Source organism: Oncorhynchus kisutch, linkage group LG11 (genome assembly GCF_002021735.2).
Source record: "Oncorhynchus kisutch isolate 150728-3 linkage group LG11, Okis_V2, whole genome shotgun sequence".
Lineage (NCBI taxonomy): Eukaryota > Metazoa > Chordata > Actinopteri > Salmoniformes > Salmonidae > Oncorhynchus > Oncorhynchus kisutch.
In genome coordinates this window covers 60,111,550-60,130,439 of record NC_034184.2, presented here as the reverse complement: position 1 = coordinate 60,130,439, position 18,890 = coordinate 60,111,550, and the positions used below count along the sequence as shown (strand labels likewise).

The following is an 18,890-nucleotide window of genomic DNA, read 5'->3' as shown; positions in this document are numbered from 1 at the left end:
TTGATTTGACATACTGTATGGATGTGGTTGGAGTGCGTGTTTGATTTGACATACTGTATGGATGTGGTTGGAGTGCGTGTTTGATTTGATATACTGTATGGATGTGGTTGGAGTGCGTGTTTGATTTGATATACTGTATGGATGTGGTTGGAGTGCGTGTTTGATTTGATATACTGTATGGATGTGGTTGGAGTGCGTGTTTGATTTGATATACTGTATGGATGTGGTTGGAGTGCGTGTTTGATTTGACATACTGTATGGATGTGGTTGGAGTGCGTGTTTGATTTGACATACTGTATGGATGTGGTTGGAGTGTGTGTTTGATTTGACATACTGTATGGATGTGGTTGGAGTGTGTGTTTAATTTCACATACTGTATGGATGTGGTTGGAGTGCGTGTTTGATTTGACATACTGTATGGATGTGGTTGGAGTGTGTGTTTGATTTGACATACTTTATGGATGTGGTTGGAGTGTGTGTTTGATTTGACATACTGTATGGATGTGGTTGGAGTGTGTGTTTGATTTGATATACTGTATGGATGTGGTTGGAGTGTGTGTTTGATTTGACATACTTTATGGATGTGGTTGGAGTGTGTGTTTGATTTGACATACTGTATGGATGTGGTTGGAGTGTGTGTTTGTTTTGACATACTGTATGGATGTGGTTGGAGTGCGTGTTTGATTTGACATACTGTATGGATGTGGTTGGAGTGCGTGTTTGATTTGACATACTGTATGGATGTGGTTGGAGTGTGTGTTTGATTTGACATACTGTATGGATGTGGTTGGAGTGTGTGTTTGATTTGACATACTGTATGGATGTGGTTGGAGTGCGTGTTTGATTTGACATACTGTATGGATGTGGTTGGAGTGCGTGTTTGATTTGATATACTGTATGGATGTGGTTGGAGTGCGTGTTTGATTTGATATACTGTATGGATGTGGTTGGAGTGCGTGTTTGATTTGATATACTGTATGGATGTGGTTGGAGTGCGTGTTTGATTTGATATACTGTATGGATGTGGTTGGAGTGCGTGTTTGATTTGACATACTGTATGGATGTGGTTGGAGTGCGTGTTTGATTTGACATACTGTATGGATGTGGTTGGAGTGTGTGTTTGATTTGACATACTGTATGGATGTGGTTGGAGTGTGTGTTTAATTTGACATACTGTATGGATGTGGTTGGAGTGTGTGTTTGATTTGACATACTTTATGGATGTGGTTGGAGTGTGTGTTTGATTTGACATACTGTATGGATGTGGTTGGAGTGTGTGTTTGATTTGACATACTGTATGGATGTGGTTGGAGTGCGTGTTTGATTTGACATACTGTATGGATGTGGTTGGAGTGCGTGTTTGATTTGACATACTGTATGGATGTGGTTGGAGTGTGTGTTTGATTTGACATACTGTATGGATGTGGTTGGAGTGTGTGTTTGATTTGACATACTGTATGGATGTGGTTGGAGTGCGTGTTTGATTTGACATACTGTATGGATGTGGTTGGAGTGCGTGTTTGATTTGATATACTGTATGGATGTGGTTGGAGTGCGTGTTTGATTTGATATACTGTATGGATGTGGTTGGAGTGTGTGTTTGATTTGATATACTGTATGGATGTGGTTGGAGTGCGTGTTTGATTTGATATACTGTATGGATGTGGTTGGAGTGCGTGTTTGATTTGACATACTGTATGGATGTGGTTGGAGTGCGTGTTTGATTTGATATACTGTATGGATGTGGTTGGAGTGCGTGTTTGATTTGACATACTGTATGGATGTGGTTGGAGTGCGTGTTTGATTAGAAATGGATTTGTTTATGGAAACAATGCATTCAAAATCATAGAGGATAATCCCAAAAAGTGTTTTACTCTGCATAGGTGTGTTGGTGTGTCTAACTGTACTAACGGCCGTGTTGTTTGTTTGTGTTGCTAACCCCAGGGCAGCGGAGCAGAGCAGAAAACAGGGGACAAGGCAGGACAAGGTGTGGAGAGGAAGGGCTCCAGGGAGGACCACCACCATCACCACCACCACAGCCAGCATCAGAGCCAGGAGCAGCCAGACGGGGAGAGGGAGGAGGAGGAGGAGGAGGAGGAGGAGGAGGGGAGGCCCCTGAGGACAGAGTCTTCCAGGAGACCCCAGCACATCCACCACCGCTCCTCCTCCCAGCGGACTGAGCAGCACCACAACAACCACCACCACCATCATCATACTGGTGGCGGTGGTAGCCGGGGCAAGGGCCTCTCCCGGGGGGAGACACAGGACTCAGAGACCCCCGAGAGCCGGGAGAGCAGAGAAAGCAGAGACTCAGCCTACATAGAGCCCCGCACTCACCTCCTCCACCAGGAGGAAGAGGAAGAAGAGTTTGGAGAGGAGGAGTATGAGGAGGAGGGGCTGGGAGAGGGGGGGCACCCTCAGCAGGGGCGCTACGAGGCTCCGCCTCACCCCAGGGACCACAACCACCATCACCACCACCACCATCACCGTGGCGGCACTGGCGAGGAGGCAGACCAGGGTACGACAGGACACCACCGCTCCAAGGAGCGCAACGAGCAGGACCACAACGAGCGCAACAAGCCGCGCGGTCACCAGCACCACCAACGACCGGCCCGCGATCACCACCAGTACTATGACCGGGACAGGGACAGGGACAGGGAAGGGGAGGTGGCCCCCAAAAAGAGGGGCGACACAGGGGACTGGGCCAGAGACCCCTATATTCACCAGTGACAGCCCAGCCCCTAGACCACAAACCCCCTCACACACTGAGACAGTGGTACTGTAGGACTCACCCCCCTCTTTCCCAAACCATTCTGTTGTCCCATCATGCTGCTATACTCTTAAGCCCCTGCGTCCCCTGTTTATGTCCGCTTCCTTTGTAAAGCCTGCTGCATCCTTAGCAACGGCAGTATTTTGATCATATATAGATATGGATATATAAATATATAAATGTGTGTATCAATACATAGACGTTGTCGTTTATGTGTGGATATGCATGGATCTTCTCAAATATGTATATTTTCAACCTGTGTTTGATAACGCATGACACAACAGCAGAATTCTCTTCTGTACTGTGCTTTCTGTGATTAGCGTTTTTAAATTGTATTTCTATATTGTTTTTTTTCTTTTTCTTACTGCCACTTGAACAATAATTTGTTCATTCAGACTACTGTTAGCGGTGACTGACTGAGAAGTGGGAAACCAGGTAAGGTTAAATGCTAAATATTTGCAATTGTTTTATTTTTGTTTAATTCAAATGTTCTTGTTTTCTTTCTTTCTTTCTTTTTTTAATATTTTTTTATTCTGCTAATTTTCGGTGTTTGGTCCTCTGACATTGGTTCCTCTGGTGTTGATGCTGCCTCTCCATTGGGGCACACCTTAGTCTTGCCTTACAAGACAATTAATAGTGACATGACTTGCTGTCTTACATTACAGTACTGTTGTTCTATTTATAAAGGGTCCAGAAACATTTTATAACATTGATAACACTCTGTTCAGCACTTTTAGCACAGCATTCTGTAGACTGATTCACAGTGTTGGTGTCCGGTGTACAGCGATTTGATATTTTAGGGTACAGTTATCAGGTCAAACCAATCCACTCACACACTAGGGGACTTTTATCTATGATGATATGTCTTTTTTAAGTTTGACCATTTTCTAAGGACAGTTCCATGTACTTAGTACAGTCCAATTAGCTATGAATGTGCATTATGAGGTATTGTGAGAAATTTGCCAATTGTCCACTTTTTCTTTTGAAAATCAATCACAACCACTGAATGATATCAACTGGATGAAAAAGGGAAGCCTTTCTGCTAAGCTACTGTGGTCAAGAAATGTCGTAAAGCCCCAAGTTATAACCAGAGCCATACATTTAGAAACGTTTTCTCTCTAAAAAAAAATATTTATTTTAAAATATATGGCTCTGGTTATAACCTAGCACAGTTGAGGTTAGGGCCAACTCCTAACTTAGTTCAGGCTGCCCTCTGTAAATTAAGGGAGTTCATGTGCCCCAAATTGAACCCTATTCCCTATATAGTGCACTACTTTTAACAAGGGTGCACTATGTATGAAATAGCGTTCCATTTGGGATGCACCCCTAGGGTATCCTGTCCCTCTGTTTACATTACCATCAACCAACCAGTCCCCTAGAACAAGTCTTAGTTTTTAAATGTTATTTTTGCCTCAAATATTATGATTATAATGTACAATCCATTTATATGCTACTGTAGTAACACTACACATTTTTAAGAGTGTACATTTGTATGTACATATGTATAAATACAAAAAAATAAACTTGGCAACAAAGGATTTATGTAGAGGACAAGAAAATCAACTGGTCTTAGATTTATTTGAAATACGTTTCAGGAAATGCTGTTTCTTACATACCTGTGGTGTCTGTCTGTACTTTGTGTGTCGGCAACTGTGTGTACGTGCGTGCATGTCTGTGTCTAAAAGGCATCGCTTCCTCTGAGAATGACATTCATAGCTTACGTTAGTACTCTGACCAGGAATGGCCCGCCAGGACATGGGAGAGATGAGAAGAGACAGAAGTGAAGAAGACTGGTCTGGTCTAAGAATAGAGACCTCTGAAACCATCCTGAAACTCCCAGGTGGAGCCAGCTGCCTCCGAGTCGCCATGACGCCATGAACGTCAACAGCAGAGAGAGAAGGAGAGACAGAAGGGACTGAGAGCGAGAGAGTAGACAGGTTTAAATAAGGCAGAGCGCAGTGTTTTACTTCCCACTGTCTCTCCAGAAATGGACTGGCCATAGGGTAGTTAGGGCGAACGCCAGATGGACTGGTCCATATTTAGCCCAGTGGGCTGGTCTAAATTGGAGGTTTTGCACAGAATTATCATTATCTGGCTAATAATGGGGTCCTTGAGGAAAAACATAGCCCGTGTGTTAGAAATGCCCATCCCGGTGACTGGTCCCAGTCAGTCCCTGCAGAGAGCAGTGTATTACTTCCCAACATTTCTCCTCAGGTCCCAGAAAATACACCAACCTGAGTCACTCTTAAAGCTGCATCTCAATTTTAGTGAATGGACAGTCCCTTTATCTTGTTACACTGCAGAGTACCAACACAACAAAAAAGCAACCACTTATGCTGTTCCTGGGTCAGATTTAAACCACAGATAGTGGGGTCTTAGTGGCCTGTCAGTGGAGCCATTTTAATCACTTTTCTAGGGCCATTCCTAGATGCTATTCCTCCTCCCAGGAAGCCAGGAAGCCAGGGAAAGTGGGGTGAGCTGAGGTCATTGTGAAGGTCTGAGTTCTGACTCCAGCACGGGAAGTATGGGAGAGGTGGCCTGTAAATTGAAGCCCATATAGAATATACAGTACCAGTCAAAAGTTTAGACACACCTACTCATTCCAGGGTTTTTCTTTATTTTGCCTATTTTCTACATTGTTGAATAATAGTGAAGACATCAAAACTATGAAATAACACATATTGAATCATGTAGTAACCAAAAAAGTGTTAGAGAAATCAAAATATTGTATATTTTAGTTTCTTCAAAGTAACCACCCCTACCCCGGTCAACAGCACTACACTCCCCACAGCAACTCACCCAAGCCTCCCCCATTTCTCCTTCGCTCAAATCCAGATAGCTGATGTTCTTAAAGAGCTGCAAAATCTGGACCCCTACAAATCAGCCGGGCTAGACAATCTGGACCCTCTTTTTAAAATGATCTGCCGAAATTGTTGCAACCCCTATTACTATCCTGTTCAACCTCTCTTTCGTATTGTCTGAGATTCCCAAAGATTGGAAAGATGCCGCGGTCACTCTAGACCCAAACTGCTACAGACCTATATCTATCCTACCCTGCCTTTCTAAGGTCTTTGAAAGCCAAGTTAACAATCAGATTACCGACCAATACGAATTCCACCGTACATTCTCCCCTATGTAATCTGGTTTCAGACCTGGTCATGGGTGAACCTCAGCCACGCTCAAGGTCCTAAACGATATCATAACCACCATCGATAAGAGACATTACTGTGCAGCCGTATTCATCGACCTGGCCAAGGCTTTCGACTCTGTCAATTACCACATTCTTATTGGCAGACTCAACAGCCTTGGTTTCTCTAATGACTGCCTCGCCTGGTTCACCAACTACTTCCTTGATAGAGTTCAGTGTGTCAAATCTGAGGGCTTGTTGTCCGTAACTCTGGTAGTCTCTGTGGGGGTGCCACAGGGTTAAATTCTCGGGCCTACTCTTTTCTCTGTATACATCAATGATGTCGCTCTTGCTGCTGGTGATTCTCTGATCCACCTCTATGCAGACGACACCATCTTGTATACTTCTGACCCTTCTTTGGACACTGTGTTAACTAACCTCCAGACGAGCTTCAATGCCAATGCAAGTAAAACTAAATGCATGTTCCTCAACCGATCACTGCCCGTACCTGCCCGTCCGTCCAGCATCACTACTCTGGACAGTTCTGACTTAGAATATGTGAATACTACAAATACCTAGGTGTCTGGTGAGAATGTAAACTCTCCTTCCAGACTCACATTAAGCACCTGCAATCCAAAATTAAATCTAGAATCGGCTTCCTATTTCGCAACAAAGCATCCTTCACTCATGCTGCCAAACATACATTCGTAAAACTGACCATCCTACCGATTCTCGACTTCTGCGATGTCATTTATAAAATAGCCTCCAACACTCTACTCAACAAATTGGATGCAGTCTATCACAGTGCCATCCGTTTTGTCACCAAAGCCCCATATATTACCCATCACTGCGACCTGTACTCTCTTGTTGGTTGGCCATCGCTTCATACTCGTCGCCAAACCCACTGGCTCCAGGTCATATACAAGTCTCTGCTAGGTAAAGCCCCTCCTTATCTCAGCTCACTGGTCAACATAGCAGCACCCACCCGTAGCACGTGCTCCAGCAGGTATATCTCACTGGTCACCCCCAAAGCCGATTCCTCCTTTGGTCGCCTTTCCTTCCAGTTCTCTGCTGCCAAAGACTGGAACGAACTGCAAAAGTCACTGAAGCTGGAGACTCTTATCTCCCTCACTAGCTTTAAGCACCAGCTGTCAGAGCAGCTCACAGATCACTGCACTTGTACATAGCCCATCTATAAACAGCCCATCCAACTACCTCATCCCCATACTGTATTTATTTATTTTGCTCCTTTGCACCACAGTATCTTTATTTGCACATTGATCTTCTGCACGTCTACCAGTCCTGTGTTTAATTGCTATATTGTAATTACTTCACCACCATGGCCTATTTATTGCCGTACCTTACCTCATTTGCACTCACTGTATATAGACTTTTATTTTTTGTTTTTCTGTATTATTGACTGTATGTTTGTTATTCCATGTGTAATTCTGTGTTGTTGTATGTGTCGAACTGCTGTGCTTTATCTTGGCCAGGTCGCAGTTGCAAATGAGAACTTGTTCTCTACTAGCCTACCTGGTTAAATAAAGGTGAAATAAAAAATAAAAATTGTCCTGTTGAAAAACAAATTAGTCCCACTAAGCGCACACCAGATGGGATGGTGTATTGCTGCAGAATCCTGTGGTAGCCATGCTGGTTAAGTGTGCCTTGAAGTCAAAATAAATCACTGAAAGTGCCACCAGCAAAGCAACCTCACACCTCCTCCATGCTTCACAGTGGGAACCACACATGCAGAGATCATCCGTTCACCTACCCTCACAAAGACACGGTGGTTGGAACCAAAAATCTCAAATTTGGACTCATCAGACCAAAGGACAGATTTCCACTGGTCTAATGTTCATTGCTCGTGTTTCTTGGTCCAAGCAAGTTTCTTTTTCTTATTGGTGTCCTTTAGTAGTGGTTTCTTTGCAGCAACTCGAACCATAAAAGGCCTGATTCACGCAGTCTCTGAACAGTTGATGTTGAGATGTGTGTTACTTAAACTCTGTGAAGCATTTATTTGGGCTGCAATCTGAGGTGCAGTTAACTCTAATGAACTTATCCTCTGCAGCAGAGGTAACTCTGGGTCTTCCTTTCCTGTGGCAGTCCTCATGAGAGCCAGATTCATCATGGCGCTTGATGGTTTTTGCGACTGCACTTGAAGAAACATTCAAAGTTCTTGACATTTTCCGGATTGACTGACCTTCATGTCTTAAAGTAATGATGGACTGTCGTTTCTCTTTGCTTAATTCTTGCCATAATATGGACTTGGTCTTTTACCAAATAGGGCTTTCTTCTGAATACCTCTCCTACGTTGTCACAACACAACTGATTGGTTCAAATGCATTAAGAAGGAAAGAAATTCCACAAATGAACTTTTAACAAAGCACACCTGTTAATTGAAATGCATTCCAGGTGACTACCTCATGAAGCTGGTTAAGAGAATGCCAAGAGTGTGCAAAACTGTCATCAAAGCAAAGGGTGGCTACTTTGAATAATCTCAAATATAAAATATATTTAGATTTGTTTAACACTTTTTTGGTTACTACATAATTCCATATGTGTTATTTGATGTCTTCACTAGTATTCTACAATAGTCAAACAAAAATAAGGAAAAACCCTGGAATGAGTAGGTGTCCAAACTTTTGACTAGTACTGAACACTTGTAGATTCATGACGTTGACCTTCACCCGCATTGACCTTCATCCATTTGATCAAATCGACTTAATAAATAAATGTTTTGATACTGCAAGCAATATGGTGATGTTTATACACAAATATTTAATGAGAAAGTAGTAAAGAAGATAATGCAAATATACATATTTAGTTTATTTTCAATTTATTTGAGAGAAAAGGGGATAAGTAAAGTAACAAAATCTGTTGAATGTAGAGAGAGCATAAACTGAGGAATAGCTGTGTGATGCCATCTTGTTCCTGTAAAAAATAACCATACCGGTTCCTTGTTTTTAAAACACTAACTAAAAGGCAGTAAATTGTTAATACCTCGTGACCTCTTTCAGCACGCTACTTCCTGATCTACGCTCCCAGAGCCAGCAAATCCGCTGTCACCAGGGCAGCTGTGTCGTCACTGTTGTCATGGCGACGAGGCGAACGGCAGCAGAACTGCATTTGCCGATACTCATCCACCCTACGCATTTTCTCCCTTACTCGCCCATAAATGTTTTTTCATCTTGCTCAATCCCTCCCTCCCTTCTCTGTTTATACAAGTCATCCCTATATGGGCCAGTGTTTTAGTAGGCAGCCAGGCAGGCACAGAGGTGGATGTTGTAAACCGCACAGGGAGTGTGTGTTCTAAATGCTCTCCTGCCTGAGTACAGTGAGAGGTGTAAACACCATTATTCCTCTCTGCAGGCCCTGTGTGAAGGCAGGGAGAACAGCTCGGTTCTAACCAGATGGGGAGGGTACTGCTAGTCTAGTCCTGTCAGCTCTTCAGGAACTTGGCAATGAAGAAGCCAATAGTGTCCTTGTTGGCTCGGTGTGCGAGGGGGGTTGGGGACTCTGGCTGTTCTGTGGGGCTGTCATCCTCTCCCCTGGCCTCGGCCGCGCTCCAGCCCAACTCAGGACTGAACCTCTGGAGGAGACGCAGCTGCTCAGGTGACAGGCCAGCTCCCAGCATGCCCTCTGCTCCGATGTGGGGCTCCTGAGAGAGACAGACACCGTAGTTAGTCTTTTTGTGTGTGCACATTTGTTACCTGAGGCTGTGTGTGTACATTTGTTTCCTGAGGCTGTGTGTGTACATTTGTTACCTGAGGCTGTGTGTGTACATTTGTTACCTGAGGCTGTGTGTGTACATTTGTTACCTGAGGCTGTGTGTGCACATTTGTTACCTGGGGCTGTGTGTGCACATTTGTTACCTGAGGCTGTGTGTGTACATTTGTTACCTGAGGCTGTGTGTGTACATTTGTTACCTGGGGCTGTGTGTGTACATTTGTTACCTGGGGCTGTGTGTGTACATTTGTTACCTGAGGCTGTGTGTGCACGTTTGTTACCTGAGGCTGTGTGTGTACATTTGTTACCTGAGGCTGTGTGTGCACGTTTGTTACCGGAGGCTGTGTGTGTACACACTTGTTACCTGAGGCTGTGTGTGTACATTTGTTACCTGAGGCTGTGTGTGTACATTTGTTTCCTGAGGCTGTGTGTGTACATTTGTTACCTGAGGCTGTGTGTGTACATTTGTTACCTGAGGCTGTGTGTGTACATTTGTTACCTGAGGCTGTGTGTGTACATTTGTTACCTGAGGCTGTGTGTGTACATTTGTTACCTGAGGCTGTGTGTGTGTGTGTACACATTTGTTACCCGAGGCTGTGTGTGCGTACCCGTTTGTTACCCGAGGCTGTGTGTGTGTGTACACATTTGTTACCCGAGGCTGTGTGTGCGTACCCGTTTGTTACCCGAGGCTGTGTGTGTGTGTACACATTTGTTACCCGAGGCTGTGTGTGCGTACCCGTTTGTTACCCGAGGCTGTGTGTGTGTGTGTGTGTGTTTACAGGTTTGTTACCTGAGGCTGTGTGTGCATGTGTGTGTGCGCTACCTGAGGCTGTAGTGTGAGGCAGGGGAAGGTGTTAAGGGCCCAGGCCACCTGCTCCTCGTTCTCTGACAGAGTCACAGTGCAGGTGCTGTACACCAGGACTCCACCTCTCTTCAGGAGCCGTACCGCCTGCCAATTATACACACACACACACACACACTAAGGTCACACTCACAGTAAGCACTCTTTAACATGCCCTCATCGCTCAATAGATAGACACTGCATTGTCAAAACGCTGGTGCAGCTATGTACACACACACTTTTACCTTACTGCGGTCTCTCCAGAGCCTAGATATTAAATGGCCTTAAGGAAACTCCAGTGGACACTGATGGAGCGCTTTGTGCCGCTGGAATAAGTGATGTTCTCACTATTGGACCCTAATCTCCCCACAGTAATCCATCTGCCGGCTATACTTAAGCTTTTCATCAGAGTATATCGGAGCCCAGAGCTCTAGAACACTCAAGCTCGGCCACACTGTCCTCTACTGGTCAGCACTGGTCACGGACAGTGTTATGCGAGGTAAGTGGGAAATGATGTAAATATACCACTAGCCACTTTAAACAATGCTACCTTATATAATGTTACTTACCCTACATTATTCATCTCATATTCATACGTATATACTGTACTCTATATCATCGACTGCATCCTTATGTAATACATGTATCACTAGCCACTTTAACTATGCCACTTTGTTTACATACTCATCTCATATGTTATACTGTACTCGATATCATCTACTGTATCTTGCCTATGCTGCTCTGTACCATCACTCATTCATATATCCTTATGTACATATTCTTTATCCCCTTACACTGTGTATAAGATAGTAGTTTTTTGGAATTGTTAGTTAGATTACTTGTTCGTTATTACTGCATTGTCGGAACTAGAAGCACAAGCATTTCGCTACACTCGCATTAACATCTGCTAACCATGTGTATGTGACAAATAAAATTTGATTTGATTTGATAAGTGTGCTCGAGCGGGCATGCATGCGTCTGTGTGTGTGTGTGTGTGCGTGTGTGACGCACGGTGTGGAAGAGCTTGCGCTGTAGAGGCTGGTAGGAGCAGATCTCCTTCAGGTTCCAGGTACAGACCATGCTGGGTCTCTGGCCTAGACCGCTACACGGAGCATCCAGCAACACCCGGTCAAAACTCTGTGGAGGGAAGGGTGGACCTGAAAACAGGGTGACATGAAAGTATCCAGGTCTCTGAATTAGTAACCACGCTAGCCAACCAAGTAGAGAGGTGAGAATAACATTGAAATCGGCAGTGGTGTCCATGCCGGCGCTCTAAATGGCACCCGATTACCTATAGTGCACTACTTTTGCCTAGGCCCTGGTCAAAAGTAGTGCACTACGTAGGGGATTAGGGTGCCACTTGGGATGTGCATCCCATCAGTTACATTCCGTACCCTCAGTGTCCTGGGCCTGGTCAGTGCACACAGCCTTGATGCTATTGAAGCAGTGGGCTTTGATGCAGTCCAGATGCAGCGCTTTGGCGTTCTGACGGATGCGCTCCACCTTGCCTCTGATCTTATCCAGGGCCACTACCTCTCCCTGCAAGGGACAAACCAAGTGGGCAGCAAAGGCAAAAACAACATTCCAGGTAGCAGTGGGGAAAAGAGCTCAACCTTGCACAACAGCTCCACCTTGTGGAGAAGTAGATGTAATGTGCAAATGGAAACTTAAAGGGACATTTTACTCATAAATTTAAGTTTTGTTTTCAATTATTTGGGGTGGAGCCATATAGCTGGATCTATACAACTGACGTAATGGGACGTGGCTTCATCGTGACATTAGACCACTTTAGACTACTTTACATCTCACAAACTTTGACCTGAATGTGTAATGTCCCTTTAAAGCTGCAATATGTAACTTTTTGGGTGACCCAACCAAATTCACATAGAAATGTGAGTTCTTGAGCTGTCATTCCTATTGAAAGAAAGTCTAAGAAGCGGTAGATATGTTCTACGTGTGCTATTTCTATGCTTCCCGTTCTTAAATTTAGTTTGTGTGTCTTTCACTTTCGGTTTTGTACACCAGCTTCAAACAGCTGAAAATACAATAGTTTTGGTTATGGAAAATATATTTCACAGCGGTTTAGATGGTACAATGATTCTCTACACTATACTTGCTTGTTTTATCACATTATCTGAAATTAGGCGAACTATAAGAATTTTAGCAACCAGGAAATTGTGGAGCGATTTCTGCATATTGCACCTTTAACTTCAAGGTCTTCAAAGCCCAGCAGAGCCCCCCCCCCCCCCACACTCTCTCACCTGTCCCCCCATCAGGGCAGCGATATGGCAGGTCTTCCCCCCGGGAGCGGCACACATATCCAGGATGCGCTCTCCAGGACGGGGCCCCAGCACGTGACCCACCACCACCGATGGGAGGTTCTAGAGTCATAGAAAGAGACAGGGAAAACAGAGCTCAGAGTGCTAATCTAGGATAAGTGTTGCTGCTCAGATCATAATGAATAAGATTTTACAGAGAGGTGGGGACCTAGCACTCTACTCTGAAATGCTTTGTGGATACAGGCCCAGGTCCCCAATGTCCATGTGATCTTATTTGTTGTGATCAAAACCGATTCTAAAATCAGCACTCCTTCTCTGAGATCCTTGATACACGAGATGCCCCTGATTACGACTGTCGATCCAGAGAATCTACAGCCCTCTCAAAAAAAACTGCTGTTCAAGAGGTACCTGTAGGAACGCCAGGCTGGGTAGTACCCCATCGAAGGAGGGGCTCTGGTACAGGGGCTCTACCATCCGAATACCAACGCCCCTACACGGGAAGAGAACAGTGACATTACTGTAAAATATATTAAAACCTGAGCATGTCTTACAGCTTAGCGTACGCTTTTTACGAGGACTAAATCTTTCTGGGCATTGATATCGAGTATCTGCGCCTGCTTCATTCAATGAGGCTTGGTCTGTATTAAAACTTTACTCCAATAGCAACCATACTATTACCATGTTACTAAGACTTTATGATGTGCTATAAAGTGCTAGCCAAATAGCAGCCTTATAACAAACTAGTGCAACGCTGCTCTGAGAGAATTTTGAATAGAGATTCGAGACCTAAGTGTCTCTGCCTACTTGACTGGTTCGTCTGAGCAGAAGATGTTGGAGCGGTCCATTTCAGCAACTCCATTTCCCACAAACACTTTCTTTCCCTTAAAGTCCTTGTTCCCCCGTGTGCACTTCCCCTCCAGGTCCGAGAACACAGACACAGCATCTCCTGTCTTCATGACTGAAACAGACAGAAAATGATCCGGCAACAGGTTTACGAGTCAATACTCTTTTTTACAGTTCTAGCACAATCATCTGTAGTAAAGGCAACTAGTATCACAACATTGATATGTTATACCACATCCTGTCTTCATGACTGAGACCAAACACGCCGCTATTATTGTGCCTCCAGTCCAGGCCATAATGTTCATTCCCAAAACTATTGTTTCACTAGACTGCTGATAACAGTTCTAACATAACCCTCTATTGAGAACGCAACTAGTATCCCTTCAAATGATTGAAGAAGAACTCGAGGGTCTACCAAATCGTTACGGTCAAAGGTTCCAATGGCAACTAAGGAAGTGAAGAAAAAGGGTGCCGTCCTTGGCTTGTAGTTGGAGTGCGTGAAGTCCTCTTACACTTGGGTGTGGCGAGGATCCCTGGGGCGAAGACGTGCGCTCCCCTCAGAACAGCACTGCCACACTGAGCGCCTACTATGACCTCCGAGGTGAGCTGGACCACAGGCCTGAGCGCAAAGTAAAAGGGTGGTAAAAATACATTCACATGCCACTTATTGGCTATGGTTACGTCCCAAATGGCACCCAATTCCTTATGTGGTGCGCTATTTTTCACCAGAGTCCATAGGGAAAAGGGTGCAATTTGGGACTCAGAATAACTATTTTCCTTTCACACACACACACACACACACGAGTGATGAGGTGATGAACAGTGCTAATGATCAGAGGTACCACTTATAAATTATTGGAAAGATTAAGAGCAGAAGAGAAAGTTGCCTTATGTCATTGCTAGCAATTGTTGTTTATGCGGGGCTTTCTTTGTGTCTTTAAGTTCTGTTGTTGATTTGGTTACATAATAGAATGTCAAACCCAATGTGCATAGCAAGTTTTTGCATAGCGAGTTCAATTAAGAAAATTGTTCATTCTACTGTAATTTTATGAAATCATGTGTAGTTGTAGCCATGGTGGGAGTGATTTTGGAGAGGGTTTGGGATTTTTCTAAGCTCTGGTCCAGGAAGGCTCAGAGTCAGAAAGCTGCATGCAAAGTCCTGGACAAGAGCTACGATTTTTACATCGGTAAAGAGTGCTTTTCCCTCTTACCTTTGTGGAGTGGACTCTTACACTACATGACCAAAAGTATGTGGACACCAGCTCGTCGAACATCTCATTCCAAAGTCATGGGCATTAATACAGAGTTGGTCCCCCCCCTTGCTGCTATAACAGCCTCCACTCTTCTGGGAAGGCTTTCCAATAGAGGTTGGAACATTGCTGCAGGGACTTGCTTCCTCTCGGCCACAAGAGCAGCTGTACATAGTCTATCGGTAAATAGCCCACCCATTTTTACCTACCTCATCCCCATACTGTTTTTATTTATTTACTTTTCTGCTCTTTTGCACACCAATATCTCTACCTGTACATGACCATCTGATCATTTATCACTCCAGTGTTAATCTGCAAAATTGTAATTATTCGCCTACCTCCTCATGCCTTTTGCACACAATGTATATAGACTCTTTTTTTTCTACTGTGTTATTGACTTGTTAATTGTTTACTCCATGTGTAACTCTGTGTTGTCTGTTCACACTGCTATGCTTTATCTTGGCCAGGTCGCAGTTGCAAATGAGAACCTGTTCTCAACTAGCCTACCTGGTTAAATAAAGGTGAGAAAAAAAAGAGCATTAGTGAGGTCAGGCACTGATGTTGGGCGATAAGGTCTGGCTCGCAGTTGGCGTTCTAATTCATCCCAAAGGTGTTCGATGGGGTTGAGGACTTGGCTCTGTGTAGGCCAGTCAAGTTCTTCCACATCGATCCTGACAAAGCATTTCTGTATGGACCTCGCTTTGTGCACGGGGGCATTGTCATGCTGAAACAGGAAATGGCCTTACCTAAACTGTTGCCACAAAGTTGGAAGTACAGAATCATCTAGAATGTCATTGTATGCTGCAGCGTTAAGATTTACAGTTGGCACTATGCATTGGGACAGGTAGCGTTTTCCTGGCATCCGCCAAAACCAGATTTGTCTGTCGGACTGCCAGATGGTGAAGCGTGATTCATCATTCCAGAGAACGTGTTTCACTGCTCCAGAGTGCAATGATGGTGAGCTTTACACCACTCCAGCTGACGCTTGGCATTGCGCACAGTGATCTCTGGCTTGTGTGCGGCTGCTCAGCCATGGAAACCCGTTTCATGAAGCTCCCGACGAACAGTTCTGGTGCTGACGTTGCTTCCAGAGGCAGTTTGGAACTCGGTGAGTGTTGCAACTGAGGACAGACGATTTTTTATGTGCTACACACTTCAGCGGTCCCGTTCTGTGAGCTTGTGAGGCCTACAACTTGTTGCTCCTAGACGTTTTCACTTGACAATAACAGCACTTACAGTTGACCGGGGCAGCTCTAGCAGGGCAGAAATTTGACAAACTGACTTGTTAGAAAGAAGGAATCCTATGACGGTGCCACGTTGAAAGTCACTGAGCTCTTCAGTAAGGCCATTCTACTGCCAATGCTTGACTAGGGAGATTGCATGGCTCTGTTAAATTTTATACACCTGTCAGCAACGGGCGTGGCTTAAATAGCCAAATCCACAAATTCTAAGTGGTGTCCACATACTTTTGTATATAAAGCTGTCATCTAGGCAAAGGGTGGCTACTTTGAAGAATCTCAAATATGATTCCATGTGTGTTATATGTGTTATTTCATAGTTTTGATGTCTTCACTATTATTCAACAACGTAGAAAATACTCAAAATAAAGAAAAAACCTGGAATGAGTAGGTGTGTCCAAACTTTTGACTGGTACTGTATATAGTGTATTTGGCGGACATTTTGCTGGCATTCCTGACATACCTAGGCCCGATGACAGGAAGAAGCAGCACATCTGGAATGTGTGGGTGGGGGAGAATAGTAACGGAAATGTCTTCAGACTGAGAGTCACACTTCTGCTGCTGCAAGAACAGAGGTAGCAGGGTTAGAAGAGCTCGCACTGAGGCGTCAACACACAGAAAGCAAGTGTCAAAAATCATAAATGTATACACACACACAGTCAGACATAAACGCTCTTACACAGCATACCCACCGGGACAAAAAATACCTTTAGCAATAAATAAAAAAAGACAATTTAAGTAGTTAAGTTTTGGGGCAAAACTATGGCTGTGTCCTGATTCTCCACCCTTTTCCTAAAGTGTGCATTTTCACCCTGTCATGTATTTAAAAGCATTGGATTCGTGTAAACATTGGCTGGAGGGAGTTTCCCTCATTGTTAAATCCATGACTGCTGATGTAAAAAGGGTTTTATAAATATATTTGATTTATTGATTGATTGATTGATTGATTGATGATAGAGAGTGATCAACTGTGCAAGTGTACACTTCGGTAGAAGGGAATAAACTCAGTCCATCGGTCTCTCACACTATAGCCTAGAAGGAACCTTGAACTTAAGCACATTTCAGTTAACGTCCTACAGTGAATCAATCCCACCCCCACGAGCCAGCAACACAGAAAGCAGACTGCTCCCCACCTGTTTGAGTTCCTCCCCAAGCCTGTGTTGGATCTCCTCCAGGGAAGCCAGGTGAGTGCTGGCTCGTACACAGGTCAAGGCAGGCGGGTGGGACAGGCAGGACAGCAGCCTCTGGAACCTCTGCTCTGCCTCTCCTTGACTCACTGCAGCCAGCACCTGCACCCAAACATAGGACAGGGGGTGTCAGGTTCGAGTAGCTGAACATTACTTCTCTATTTCAACAGATCCTTGATGGATGACACTTTGAACTTCAGGGCCCATATTCATGAAGCATCTCAGAGTAGAACTAGGATCAGGGCCTCCCTTTCAATAACATTTGGATTCATTATTATCTAAAAGGCCAAACTGATCCTAGATCAGCAATGCTACTCTGAGAAGCAGGAGAAATGCATGCCCAGATAGCTGTACATAAATAGATGAGATCTGATCAAGTGCGAGAAAAAGCTTAGGTGTCATTTAGGAACAATAAAGTTGCATCTAGTAGAAGTCAACCAACGTCTTGTTCGAACAAGAACATAAATGTAGTCACTATCAAAACAATGAACACAAACACATTAATTAGTGTGTTAGTGTGTGTGTGTGTGTGTGTGTGTGTGTGTGTGTGTGTGTGCTAGGTGCTTTTAGCAACGTGGGTGAATTTACATACTACTTTTTTTTTTACCTTTATTTAACTAGGCAAATCAGTTAAGAACAAATTCTTATTTACAATGATTGCTGCTGCCCCCCCGGCCAAACCCTCCCCTAACCCGGACGACGCTGGGACAATTGTGAAAATATCTAAAGGATCATATTATTAAACATACTTTCCAAACTTTGGACTGTTATATACCCCACTTCCTCTCTGCTTGCCTCATGTCAAAACGTTATTCCTTATTTGTCCACATATGCAGCATGTGCAGGACTTTTATTTTGACTTGAGGTAAGCAGAGAGGAAGTGGGTCTACAACAGACCCTGGTTTGGAAACTCTTTCATAACACAATTCTTTAGATATCCCTATGTGTGTGTGTGTGTAGCAGGTAAGGGAACCCCACCTCCTTGTTTATGAAGACATTCCTCAAGTAATCATGAACTTCTGGCTTCAATGCAATTCTTGGGAAAATTGACATTTCTTCTGGCATTGGTTATGGCAATTTGAAGATGGACAGAAATACACCTATTTCGACCTGAGATGTAACCTAGGTTATTACATAAACAGAAATTAAAGTTATTGTTAATTACTGCATCCATTCCCTTGAAATGGTCAATATCTGACCATTTTAACGGGAGACCTGGGAGCGAAGAGGCTAGTAGTATTGTAGGTGATATGAAGACATCAAACGCATAAGCTTCTTTGCGATTCCATTATCTAGCATGTTACTCGCATGAAGTATTGATTCAAAGTACTTTTGTGTGCAAATTCTAAGCGAAAAGCGTTTTACAAGTCAGTTTTGAATCAGTTTCCATGATACTCACGTTACATTTTTGGGTGAAGGATCTTCGTAGGGCATTTCCTTATACGTCATTAACATGTCTGTATCGTACTGTTGGGAGTTGTAGTTCTTTTGAGGCAATATAATTGGAGTCGTTTTCTCGTTCTTTAGATACTGTTCTGCATGTTGTTCTATATCCATGTTGCTATTGACACTCACATTTCAGTTCAATGATAATTCAGAGATTTTGTATATATGTTTTGAGTTTATGTA

At 43.9% G+C, this 18,890-nt stretch overlaps 2 protein-coding genes across 11 annotated transcripts in view; one reads left to right on the top strand and one right to left on the bottom strand.

The window, feature by feature from the left end:
• cacnb2a (calcium channel, voltage-dependent, beta 2a) overlaps positions 1 to 3,054 on the top strand; it is a 117,497-nt gene extending 114,443 nt beyond the window's left edge. For all 6 annotated transcript variants that reach the window (XM_020494783.2, XM_020494785.2, XM_020494787.2 and 3 more), the window contains one exon: positions 1,945 to 3,054. In XM_020494783.2, coding sequence (XP_020350372.1) covers positions 1,945 to 2,730 — 786 coding nt within the window. In that variant the 3' untranslated portion in view covers positions 2,731 to 3,054. The remainder of the gene's footprint in view (positions 1 to 1,944) is intronic.
• Positions 3,055 to 8,704: 5,650 nt separating this feature from the next.
• Positions 8,705 to 18,759, bottom strand: nsun6 (NOP2/Sun RNA methyltransferase 6). Of its 5 annotated transcripts, none has more exons than XR_004211712.1 (12): positions 18,661 to 18,740; positions 18,240 to 18,383; positions 17,208 to 17,363; positions 16,538 to 16,635; positions 14,099 to 14,205; positions 13,548 to 13,701; positions 13,152 to 13,233; positions 12,726 to 12,845; positions 11,859 to 12,003; positions 11,476 to 11,601; positions 10,447 to 10,572; positions 8,705 to 9,555 (listed from the first exon to the last, which is right to left on the bottom strand). XR_004211712.1 is itself a non-coding variant. In XM_020494789.2 (12 exons), the coding sequence occupies exons 2-12, from the start codon at positions 18,324 to 18,326 to the stop codon at positions 9,337 to 9,339; spliced, it is 1,440 nt and encodes a 479-aa protein (XP_020350378.1). In that variant the 5' UTR covers positions 18,327 to 18,383; positions 18,661 to 18,759; the 3' UTR covers positions 8,705 to 9,336. The 5 variants fall into 5 exon arrangements, 4 of the variants coding, with proteins under 4 accessions (XP_020350378.1, XP_020350379.1, XP_031691844.1 ...); XM_020494789.2 differs by having other exon boundaries at positions 11,476 to 11,621; positions 18,661 to 18,759; XM_020494790.2 differs by having other exon boundaries at positions 11,476 to 11,621; positions 16,538 to 16,632.
• Between the last annotated feature and the right edge of the window lie 131 nt (positions 18,760 to 18,890).